This window comes from Arabidopsis lyrata, assembly GCF_000004255.2.
Source record: "Arabidopsis lyrata subsp. lyrata unplaced genomic scaffold ARALYscaffold_2, whole genome shotgun sequence".
Classification (NCBI taxonomy): domain Eukaryota; kingdom Viridiplantae; phylum Streptophyta; class Magnoliopsida; order Brassicales; family Brassicaceae; genus Arabidopsis; species Arabidopsis lyrata.
The window spans coordinates 10,227,265-10,238,908 of NW_003302554.1; the positions used below are offsets into that span (position 1 = coordinate 10,227,265).

General features: G+C 35.6%; 1 protein-coding gene and 2 non-coding genes across 3 annotated transcripts; 1 reads left to right on the plus strand and 2 right to left on the minus strand.

The window, feature by feature from the left end:
• Positions 1-6,029: 6,029 nt before the first annotated feature.
• Positions 6,030-8,396, plus strand: LOC9324521 (microsomal glutathione S-transferase 3). The gene is made up of 4 exons (XM_021035699.1): positions 6,030-6,217; positions 7,445-7,520; positions 7,609-7,781; positions 8,082-8,396. Exons 1-4 carry the CDS (start codon positions 6,102-6,104, stop codon positions 8,155-8,157), a joined length of 441 nt encoding a protein of 146 aa, XP_020891358.1. The 5' UTR covers positions 6,030-6,101; the 3' UTR covers positions 8,158-8,396.
• Positions 8,397-8,515: 119 nt separating this feature from the next.
• On the minus strand, positions 8,516-8,597 carry TRNAS-UGA. The gene has a single exon. It is a non-coding gene; the product is annotated as a tRNA-Ser (tRNA).
• A 1,372-nt stretch (positions 8,598-9,969) lies between these two features.
• TRNAS-AGA lies at positions 9,970-10,051 on the minus strand. The gene has a single exon. It is a non-coding gene; the product is annotated as a tRNA-Ser (tRNA).
• Between the last annotated feature and the right edge of the window lie 1,593 nt (positions 10,052-11,644).

Here is an 11,644-nt window from a genome sequence, read left to right on the forward strand (position 1 = left end):
CAAAGCTTCTTTTATTTGGCCAGTCAAAGTTGCCCCAATTCGAATTTTCCGGTCCGGCTTATCTTCTTCCAACACCACTTCGATTACTACATCATCTTTCTTTTGCCCGCTAGGAAATTTTGTTCTTAGTCCTTCTTTTGCGGGCTTCGTTAATTGCTATTGAATCTTCATACGGTGGCTAGCTAGATAACACGTCCGTGAAGCTTCTTGGTCTCCCCGAATTGTTTCTACTCCTCTTGACGTTGGAAATTTGATACATTGATGATATGTAGAGGGGACTGCTTTCATTTGATAAATCCAGGGAGTACCGAGGATGATGTTGTAAGCTGCGGGCTTATCGAAGACAACGAAGTCCACGATCTTCGATACTTTTTTGGCAAGGACCGGTAGCTTGATTGTCCCGAGAGACATGGCTGATTCACTTGTGAATGCAACTAATGGGGACGGAGGCCCCACTATATCCGCCCGACTAATTCCCATTCTTTCTAGAGTACTTAAAAAGATCAAATCGACCGAACTGCCTGTATCTATAAGGATCCTTGATACTTCGAAGTTGGCAACGTCAAGGGTAATGACTAGAGCATCATCATGAGGTCTTTCGAGGTATCGCGTTTCTTCCTCATTAAATGATATTGATGTACCTTGAAAATCGACTTCTTCGCTTAAGCTTGCTTTGAGCAGGATATTTCGTCTATGTTTCTTGATGGAACTTATCGAATCTCCGCAAAATTTGGAACCTCCTAGAATAACATTGATCTTACCCTTAGAATTCCTTGGTTCTTCCTCGTTGGTTAACCTTGGTCTTTTAGAATTTTGATCTTTGGAACTTTCCTTTGCTTCGTGGTATTCCTTCACAAAATATTTTATATCGAATTTGGAAAGATCTCCACTAGCCCAAAGCTCTGCGAGGTGCCTTTTAAGAACGCTGCAATCTTTGGTTAAATGTCCGGTTACTTTATGAATGTCGCAATATAGACTTTCATCACGGACCCAAGTGTTTGATCTTCCTTTCCCTTGGAATTGCTTTCCGACGGTACTGTTGAAGGGTTACGACCCAAATTTCCTTGGTCCTTTGCTCTCCCTAGGCTCGAACTTCTTGGTAGGGACGGTGATTGCCGGCTTTTCTTGTTTATTTCTTTTGGCAAAACTTTCTTTTTCGTCCTCTACCTCCATCCAGTTGTTCGCGCGAAAGGGTGCATCCTGAATTGTGTCTGGTTTATGAAGTATTAAGTCTTCTTTAAACCTTGAATCATGTCGCAATCCTTTTAGTAGGGCAGATAAAGCTGATTGCTGCGAGATTCTTGGGAGCTTTGACAGCACTCCTTTGAATTTGGTGATGAAAACTCGAAGTGACTCATTAGATCCTTGCGATAAGTTCCAAAGATCGGCATCCGAAACGCTTTTATCCATAAGGATGGAGTATTGCTTTAAGAATACGGCTGATAGTTCGTCGAAATTACTGATCGAACCCGGCTCTAATTGGGTGAACCACATTAGAGCTTGGCCACATAGATTCTCCGAAAAAAGCTTGCAGTAGCCTGCGTCCTCATCAGCTTCATCCAATTCGACTCTTCCAGCAGCGATCAGAAAAGCTGCGAGATAGCTTTTTGGATCCTCCAATCCGCTGTAAGGGTCCAACTTGAGTTTCCGGGAATCTTTGATCCTCAAACTTGCAATTCGCGAGATGAAAGGTGTTCGCCTAGCTTCTTCAATGACTCGATTGATGTCTGGCTCCGAACTTGTAGCTTGGTGAAATTTTGATTTCATTTCTTTTAATTCCTGGCTAACCTTCCTCATGGTCTCGAACTGGTCGAGGTTCTCCTGCTCGTATTGAGCTGCAAGTTGTTCTTTATCTCCGAGTTGTGCCTCTTCTTCCAACGTCTGAACTACATTATTAGTAGCACCGAGAGTTGTTTGTCCGCTGGTTTCATTTCGTGCAGCGGAACTTGGCGAGTTGAATATCCCTCTTCGGATTCCCACAAGGTTTCCTACACTTAAAGAGCGAACACGAGTTTGTATAGTATTGACGTTTTGACTAAGAGATACCTAGGATGTTTACAACGTATCGACGGCCTTTTCCACATCCGAGAACTTTTGTGATATGTCCGACATGGTTTGCTGCATAGCTTTGAGGGTTTCAGCCAATGATGTCTCAACGGTGTCTCCTCCGGACATTGTTGCTTATCTCGGAAGTGTAATAAAGAAAAATCTGACCACTCAAGAATCCTATATCCCCACAGACGGCGCCAAAATGTGGATGTCGGATTCACACACTCAAGTATTTTTATTAGTAGGAAAGATTATTCTTGAGGGACAAAAAGTAAGAACGTAAAAGGCTTATGAATTGCTACAAAAATTGCTATCGTATTTCTTGCTCAAGAGGGAGATCCCTTTACATGGCCATTGGCCTCCATATTTATACATAGAGAAACGACATTAAAAATGAGTAATTAAGTACAATTATTCCTTCTTAAATGTGTCCGTTTTGATTCCTTGATTTTAATGCTCAACGTTTAAATTTGAGTTGACTCTGGTCTTTATGGGCCTCGCCTTTCGGCCCAAATGTCCTTGGACCGACTTAACCATGACCTCGTCTCCGGACTCGTGTCGGGATGCAGTCACTTCGGACCCTCTTTATGTTGACAACCACTCCGACCGTTCCTTTGGCTCACGGATCCGACGGGCTTTATCCTTTATGGGTCTTCATCTTTTCTACGTGGCAATCTTTGGTTGGTCCCGGAAATTCTGGTGCGGGATCCGACACCAACATATCTTGCTGGGATTTCTGAACAAAATAGAGACCAAATCACTACAAGTTTCCCATTTGCAACGAGACAACTACCGGTTAGATACTTAGGCCTACCTCTCTTAACTAAGAGGATGACCACGGCTGACTATGCTCCGCCCCTCGAGAAAATTAGAGCCAAGATAAGTTCATGGACAGCCCGAGCTCTCTCTTATCAATTCAGTCATTGTAAGTCTCTCAAATTTTTGGATATCCGCCTATCGCTTACCTGCTGGTTGTATAAAGGAGATAGAAAAACTTTGTGCGGCTTTCTTGTGGTCTGGTCCTGATCTTAACCCCAAGAAAGCAAAGATAGCTTGGATAGAAATATGTAAGCCTAAACAAGAGGGAGGGCTGGGAATAAAATCACTCGCCGAAGCAAATAAGGTTAGTTGCTTGAAATTGATTTGGAGGATAGTTTCTGTGCAATCATCTTTGTGGGTCACTTGGATTTGGAAAAATCTCATACGAAAAGGATCATTCTGGTCGTTTAAAGATAATTCTCATGCGGGATCTTGGATGTGGAAAAAATTACTCAAGTATCGAGAAGTTGCGAGAGCAATGCATAAAGTTGACGTTAACAATGGCCACTCTACATCGTTTTGGTATGATAACTGGTCATCAATGGGTAGACTAATTGACGTGACGGGTCCTCGTGGAGTCATTGATATGGGCATACCAATTGCAGCAACCGTCGGGAAAGTATTACAGTCTCAACGAACCAGAACGCATCGAGTTGATAACCTCAATCAGATTGAAGCTGCGATACGGGCTCTCTATCAACGAACAAGAATAGTTGAAGGAAATGACATTCCACTATGGCAATCTTCAGGAGATAAATTCAGTAAGACGTTTACGACAAAGCACACGTGGAACAAGATTCGGCCTTTGCATCCAAGAGTAGAATGGTACAAAAGGGTTTGGTTCTCATACTCAACTCCAAAATATTATTTCTTCTTATGGCTTGCCATTCACAACAGATTGGCTACGGGGGACCGTATCAAACAATGGAACTCGGGACAGAGAGTTGACTGTGTCTTATGTGAGAATACTGAAGAATCAAGAGATCATTTATTCTTCTCTTGCCCATATGCTGCTGCAATTTGGAAGGCTCTAGCCCAACGACTGCTGCACGTCAATTACTCCACGGATTGGACCCAACTGGTCGCTTTTCTCAACAACTCAACCATCCCACGGCTCAACCTCTTCTTGTTTAGGTATGTCTTCCAAGCTACTCTCTACCACATATGGCGTGAGAGAAATGCAAGAAGACATGGAGAACTTCAATCCCCAAAAACTCGACTCATCAAACTCATAGACAAGACTGTTCGAAACCGCATCAGTGCTATCAAAGACTTGGGAGATCATCAATATGGTGACGGCCTAAGCTTGTGGTTCTCTACTCGACCAACTCCATAAACAAGACTTCGGCTCTTCTCTAAACTCTCTACTCTGCTTTTAATGGTTTTTATCTAATTTTTCAAAAAACAGAAGCATTCATTGTACACATGTTTTTTTGGGTTGAATATATTTTTACATTCATTCAAAAAAAAAAAAAAAAAGATATCTTTAAATATTTTGATCACAAATGCCAGATAAGTATGTGTATGTCACAAGATGGGTAACTCTTACTTTTTTCTAGGCCTGGATTAAAAACCAAGCCGGTTTTGCCAAATCGTACCATACTGGAAATTTGGTTGTTCGGTTATAGATCTGTTATTAGGTGTAAACCGATCAGAAAGATTTAAAATATGTTTGGTTATCTGTTCGGTTTGGTTCGGTTTTATGTAATCGATCAGATAACCAAAATTTTAACCTAAGTATATGAGACTAAGTTAATCCTAATTGACACTAACCCAATTTCATCCGACCAAACTCATCACGCAAGCTTTGCGACTTGTGAACTGTCTCTCTTTGTCGCATCCTCAATCTCACTTCTCGATCTCTTCCTTACTTTTAGAGGGGTTATTGGTTCATGTATTTATAAGGATTTGGAAATCCAAAAAAATCATTTGTTATTCAATCATTGATTTTAAAATCCTAATTAAAATTATGTGGTATTGGTTCTATGACTTATAAATATTAGTTAAAATCTTATGTTATTCGTTTAGTCATTTGTTTTTGGATTTCAAAATCCAAATTATGTTTTAAATGGATTTGTATTTTGATTTGTTAATCCCAGGATTTCATCCGTGATATATTATCCCGTATTAATATCAATCCAAATCCGACCCGTCCCACCATATAATCATGTCCCGTAAAATTAAACATCATTTTGTTATTTCTTTTAATAACACTTTTATTTAAAAGACATATAATTCGAGTCAATTTAAAAGTTTGCTTTCAAATAGTTTCTATAATATATATATATATATATTTTCAAATTAGTGTGTGTTTTTAGACCAACCCGTAAAAATATTTTAAAAATATATATTAAAATACTAAATAATTGTATTTCGATTTGTTAATTTTAAGATTTTACCGTGGTATATTGTCCAGTTTTAGATAATTGTAGAAATTAAGAAAATATCTGAATGACTCAATTCCGGGTCAGAGTAAAAAAAAAAATACGACCTGATTAAACGCGCAAATTTGTTTTTCAAAAATGTTAATATAGATTGTACACATACTTTTTTCTTCATCGATTGAGTAATATATGTCCGTTTTAAAAAATTTGAATCATAGCATATGCAGAAAAAAATTGAATTTTTTTATTAAGTATATTTATTTTATAATAGTTCAAAATAATATAAATATAAGATCATATAAAAGTGAAATGAGAATCATATATTTATGTTTTAATTAGGTAGAGAGGTTTTAGGAAATTAGTTCAAATTTGTTATATTAGCATTAAATAATCATATTTGATTTCTATATCTATAAAAATTGTAGAGAATATGCCATAAATAAAGAGTTTAGGTATAGTAATTAGTTGAGAAAATATATATTTTTTAGATTTTATTGATTAATTTTCGTTTTTTAGTTTTGTCAAAAATAAGGAAAGATCCGATTAAAGATTTCTGGGTCAAAATTAAATAAAATTTGATCCGATTAAGAACCCTAAAAAGTGTTGCAAAAATGTATAGTAGATACACTAAAATCAATCATTTCGGCTTTTCACATAGAATATTCAACGAGTAAGAAAGTTCTATTTCTCATTTTTAATCCTTTTTTAATAAAATTTCCTTAAAAGAAAATAAAATAAATCTACCGACTCAAATAATCATTTTATATATGTTGTAACGATCTCTTGTGAGTTAAGCCAGTAGTAACTCAAAAAACAAGTCAGAAGCTCTCAAGCTCAAAATCATCATCAATGGCGGCGATTACAGAATTTCTACCAAAAGAGTACGGATATGTCGTTCTCGTTCTCGTCTTCTACTGTTTCCTCAACCTCTGGATGGGTTTTCAAGTCGGCGGAGCTCGTAAAAGGTTTCATCAATCTCTTAGATCGTTACGCTTGAATTCGCCATTGAAATTAAATCGAGGACGATGCTAGATCGTTCCCTTAGCTCTTGATTTGAATCGAATTGTGCGGGAATTTGATTGAAATCTGTAGATTGATAGAATTTTGAAATCACTGTATTCGACTTCGTCCTTAGTTTTCTTGTAAATTGAATTCATTGTTTTGATGTTATCATCTGTTACGAACTTAGCAGGATTCTGATCTATTGTGTTTGTTCATCTTCAATTTGAATAACTCTTTCTGTTGATTGATTACTATGACCTAGATCGTCTCTACGCTCTTGTTTTCTTTCGAATTGTGCGGAATATTGTTTGAAATCAGTATAAGGATGTTACCTGATGCTAGAATTTTATCAAATGTTAGCAGAGTTTTGATCTCACTTGTTTTTATCTTCTCATCCGTTTGATTTAAAATCGAATCAAGACCGAGCTAGATCGTCCCCTTTCCTTTCGAATTGCGCAGAAATTTGACTGAAATCTGTAGATTGATGTGGCCTAAAACTACAGTAGAATGTTTTTCAAATGTGTACAGAGTTTTGGTGTTACTCTATCCAGTTTCACCCTAAGCTTTCTTGTAATCTGGATTCTGTAGTTTGATCCCTTGTTTTGATGTTCTCATCGGTTCGATTTTATTTGAGAAGCATGTATTGTTTGACAGGATTATGAAGCTGTTGTGTTTGTTCATCTTCAATTTGGAAACCTTCATGTAGATTGATTACTATGAGCTAGATCATCTCTTTGCTCTTGCTTTCTTTCCGATTGTGCGGAGAAATGATTAAAATTCGATTTTAGGTTGACAAGTTTTGGATTTTGTAGTCTGATAACATTGGTTTTATGTTCTCATCTGTTCGATTTTAAGCTGGGAAGTATGTTGAACTTAGCAGGATTCTGATATGTTGTTAATTCATCTTCAGTTTAAAACAACTCTTTCTATTGATTGATTACTATGAGCTAGATCGTCTATTTGCTCTTGTTTTCTTTCGAATTGTGCGGAAAATTGAATGAAATCAGTATATTGATGTTACCTAAAACTACAATTTTATCAAATGATAGCAGAGTTTTGGTCTCACTCAAATAAGTTTTCTTATAAAAATTGTTTTTATGTTATCATCAGTTAGATTTCATTTGAGAATCATGTTGAACTTAGCAGGATTCTAATCTAATGATTGATCGTTATGATCAATACTGATGCAGGTACAACGTGCCGTATCCAACTTTATATGCTATAGAATCAGAAAACAAAGATGCTAAGCTCTTCAACTGTGTTCAGGTTGAAATCTAGTTAAATCTCTTCTTGTGTGATTCTGTCTTCCTTCTTCTACTACTTGTTTTGAGATGTGATAATTTTGTGGTTATAGAGAGGACATCAAAACTCTTTAGAGTATATGCCAATGTATTTCATATTGATGATCCTTGGTGGGATGAAGCATCCTTGCATCAGTACTGGTCTTGGATTGCTTTACAGCGTTACCCGTTACTTCTACTTCAAAGGTTACGCTACTGGAGATCCCATGAAGCGTCTCACTATCGGGTTTGTTCTTTTATCCTCTTATCAGAGTTCATTGTCATTATAGATTTATTCAGCTAAGTTAGTCAGAGTAATAGTTAAGAATTTAGACTTGTACATAAGGTTTTAAGTGAACATTTTCCAAAACTGAGTTCTTCGATTATGGTATTAGAGCGTCAATTTCTTCGTGTTTCCGCACCGAAACTTTTCCCATCCTCAATTCATTTCAAAATTTCCTCATTCCGGATCTACTTCGACTTGATTCCAGTTATTTATCTGAGTCAAATTTATGGTTGATAATCTTTATATTCTATAATGTTGCAGGAAATACAGTTTCTTGGGACTGATAGGTCTGATGATCTGTACCATCTCGTTTGGCGTCACTCTTATCCGTGCTTGAGCCACTCGTTTCAGGGTTAATGATCTCTGGGTTTGCTCGTTGACTATGGAACCAATCCTTGTAAGCTGTCCACAAAACTTGTGTAATGTTTGTCACTTTTTAAAGTTGTAATGAATCATGGCTTTATATAGAAGAGCTGAATTAGACATCTCTATGCGTTAATAAAGATTTGAATTATGAGGACAGTTGTCGACGATAGCTTTTGAGATATCTATAACAAAAGATGTAATCTTGGCTCTTCTTTTGGGTTTTGAATCTTTTGATCTTCTTAAGATCCGCCTTTTATCTAACTATTCAAAACTCATACGACACGTTATCTTGGTTTGTTACTAAAAACCCGAAAAAATAAACAAAAAAACGTGAACGGCAGGATTCGAACCTGCGCGGGCAAAGCCCACATGATTTCAAGTCATGCCCGATAACCACTCCGGCACGTCCACTGTTTGAATTGTAATTTAAATATTAGTTAATTATAGGTACTGAGACAACACGTTACGACTCTACGTGGTTCGTGGATTTTATATGACACTAACTATTTGCTGAATATGATTAATTGGGTCAAATTCTTTTAATGTTCTCCGTGGTTACGTAGATGTCTCATTTTGTCGGTTTCTCGTCACTGTTATGTAGAACATTAAAAGCAACTTGAACATCCATTTCCACGTGGTTATGTAGAACATTAAAAGCAACTTGAACATCCATTTTCACGTGGTTATGTAGGTTTGTAGCTAATCTTTTTTTTTTTTTTGGGTCAATTCATTATAATTCCGACATATATCATTCCACGTGGTTATGTAGGTGTCTCATTTTGTCGGTTTCTCGTCACGTTTTGCGCCTATGGAACTCAAGCAACCAATAAAAAGCAACAACGTGAACATCCATATCTTTTTTTATTATAAAAAAGCAATGTGAACATCCTGTTACAACTTCAATCTTCGACTAACAACTTCTCTCAACCTCATAATCGTTCACTTGTGTGTTTACGAACTTCGAATCAGCTGAAAAATAGAGAAAGAAGAAACGTAAAACAAAGAACACACGTTTGTTACCCAGTTCAACAAATCGGTGTGATCACTGATCAAGTCTACGTTTGGGCCGAATCAGTTCGGCAATCCATTAACTTAAAGAGATAAAACAAGATACAAGTTTGAGCTCACAACAATGGAGTCTCTCAGCTTCTGTTACAAGAAGACAATGAAAACAATACATGGAATAAGAGAAGAATAAGGGTATTTATACTAATCCCAAAAAAAACTTGAAACCCTCTCTCGCGAAAAAAACTTTCAATTGCTTCTTCAATCTCAGTTTACCAACTCCATCAAACCGGCTATCAAAGAGTTGAATCAGAACCAATATCCACAACACTCCACCTTGATTACTTTTCATCATCTTCTAGTGAATTGCACTACTTGAACTTAATCTTCAGCTACAAGATCTCAAAGTCTCACCTGAGTAGCTTTAGAAAACTTAAAGCTTCCTCAAACTTCTTAACAGGTATGCATTTTGTAAGCATATCCACAAGTTTCTCTAAAGTATGAATCTTCTGAATTCTTACCTCTCCAGCTTCAATACTGTTTCTGATAAAGTACAGTTTAACATCCACATGCTTTGTTCTTTCACGAAAAACATTATTCTTCGAGAGACAAATCGCTGACTAAGAGTCATACCACACTTTTGTGATCTTTTGGGTTTTGAATCTTTTGTGATCTTAAGATCCGCGATCTATCTACTAACTACTATCACAAAACTCATAGGACACGTTATCTTGGCTTGTTAGTTGTTACTAAAAAGCCGGAAAAAATAAAAAAAAAACGTGAACGGCAGGATTCGAACCTGCGCGGGCAAAACCCACATGATTTCTAGTCATGCCCGATAACCACTCCGGCACGTCCACTGTTTGAGTTGTTATTTAAAGATTAGTTTATTATAGGCAGAAACAAATTATAGGTGCAGAAAAAACACGTTACGACACGACGTGTTACGTGCATAGTATATGACACTATTTGCTGAATATGATTTAGGTCTTTTTTATTGGGGGCTTTTGCAAAAATGCCATTTTAATTTTTCAATGTCACTTTTAAAAAATACTCCTTTTTTTAAACCTTATAAAAAATGCTCTTAAAAATATAAGATTTATCCAAATATGTATGTAATATTATTAAAACATATACAAACTACATTTCTATGTATCTAAAATCTTATAAATACTTTATAAATACTTTATAAATGCATTTTAAATACTTTTAAAAACCTTTAAAATATCTTGTAAAGCCTTTAAAAAACCTTAAAAATCTTTTAAAATAACTTGTAAAACCTTTAAAAACACCTTATAAAACTTTATAAATACTTGGATCGAGTCTTCAAGTAGTAGTTACAATCCATAAGTACCTTATAAACCTAATAAAACTTTATAAAAATTTCAGATTTAAAAGAGGCATTTTTAAAAATAGACATCTAAATGGGGCATTTTGAAAATGGACACACTAAGAGAAATATTTTTAACAATTTCCCTTTTTATTGTTTGTCTAGTTCCATAAGCGCAAAACGTGACGAGAAACCGACAAAACGAGACACCTACATAACCACTCGGAATTATATAATGTAAAGGTCGAAATGGAGAACATTAAAAGAGTTTGACCAAAAGAAAAAAAAGATTAGCTATAACCTCTAATTAGGTATAAGTGAACACAATGCAACAACGTGTACATCCATATATTTTTTTCAAAAAAATAAAGAAAGCAACGTGAACATTTGACCCCTCGACATATTATGCTCTAAATTTACTAATGAGTGAATTACTCGATAACTATACTTATTATGAGAAATGATTAGTTAGTTGGTAAAAATTAATATGAACATTTGCATTATCCATTTTTTTTTAGATTGAGTGGTTTTTAATCATTTTATATTATTATTTTTATGTGAACATTTCATTTATTAAATAATTTTTTTACAAAACTAAACAAACAATCGGATGTTCTAAAATAAAAATTTTATTTAGTAAATTAGATATTAACATTAAAAAATAACATGTTATAGAAAAATTTAAATCGTTACATAATTAATCTCTACAATAATTATTTGAGAAGTAGAAACGCACCATATTGAAAGTTAGGGTATTGGAGGCCTGTGGTTAAAAGTTGGAATGATTTGTCCTAAACACCCTTAATAAATTGTTCTTCTCGAAATTTCTTCTTCTTCGTAATTAGGGGTATATAAGTCTAATCGTGTGTTGATCTCTATACTAATGTCCTAAACACCCTCGATTTCGAAATTTTTTGTTCTTAATTGTTAGGGGTGTATAAGTCTAATCGTGTTTTGAGATGATTAGTCTTAATTACCCTTAATTTTTTTTTTAATATAGTGTAATCGTTGGGGATACGAATGTCATAATGTCTCGACTTTAAGGATTATGGATCTTAGCTTAAATTTATTTGTTAATTTTTTGGATAATTCTATATCACTAGTAGTGATATTCGTTTTGTAG

Excerpts from the sequence above, each read along its gene's own strand:
- LOC9324521 (XM_021035699.1), top strand. The coding sequence starts at position 6,102 with ATGGCGGCGATTACAGAATTTCTACCAAAAGAGTACGGATATGTCGTT. Across the intron at positions 6,218-7,444 it reads GTCGGCGGAGCTCGTAAAAG|GTACAACGTGCCGTATCCAA; the intron begins GTTTCATCAATC and ends ATACTGATGCAG. Across the intron at positions 7,521-7,608 it reads AGCTCTTCAACTGTGTTCAG|AGAGGACATCAAAACTCTTT; the intron begins GTTGAAATCTAG and ends TTGTGGTTATAG.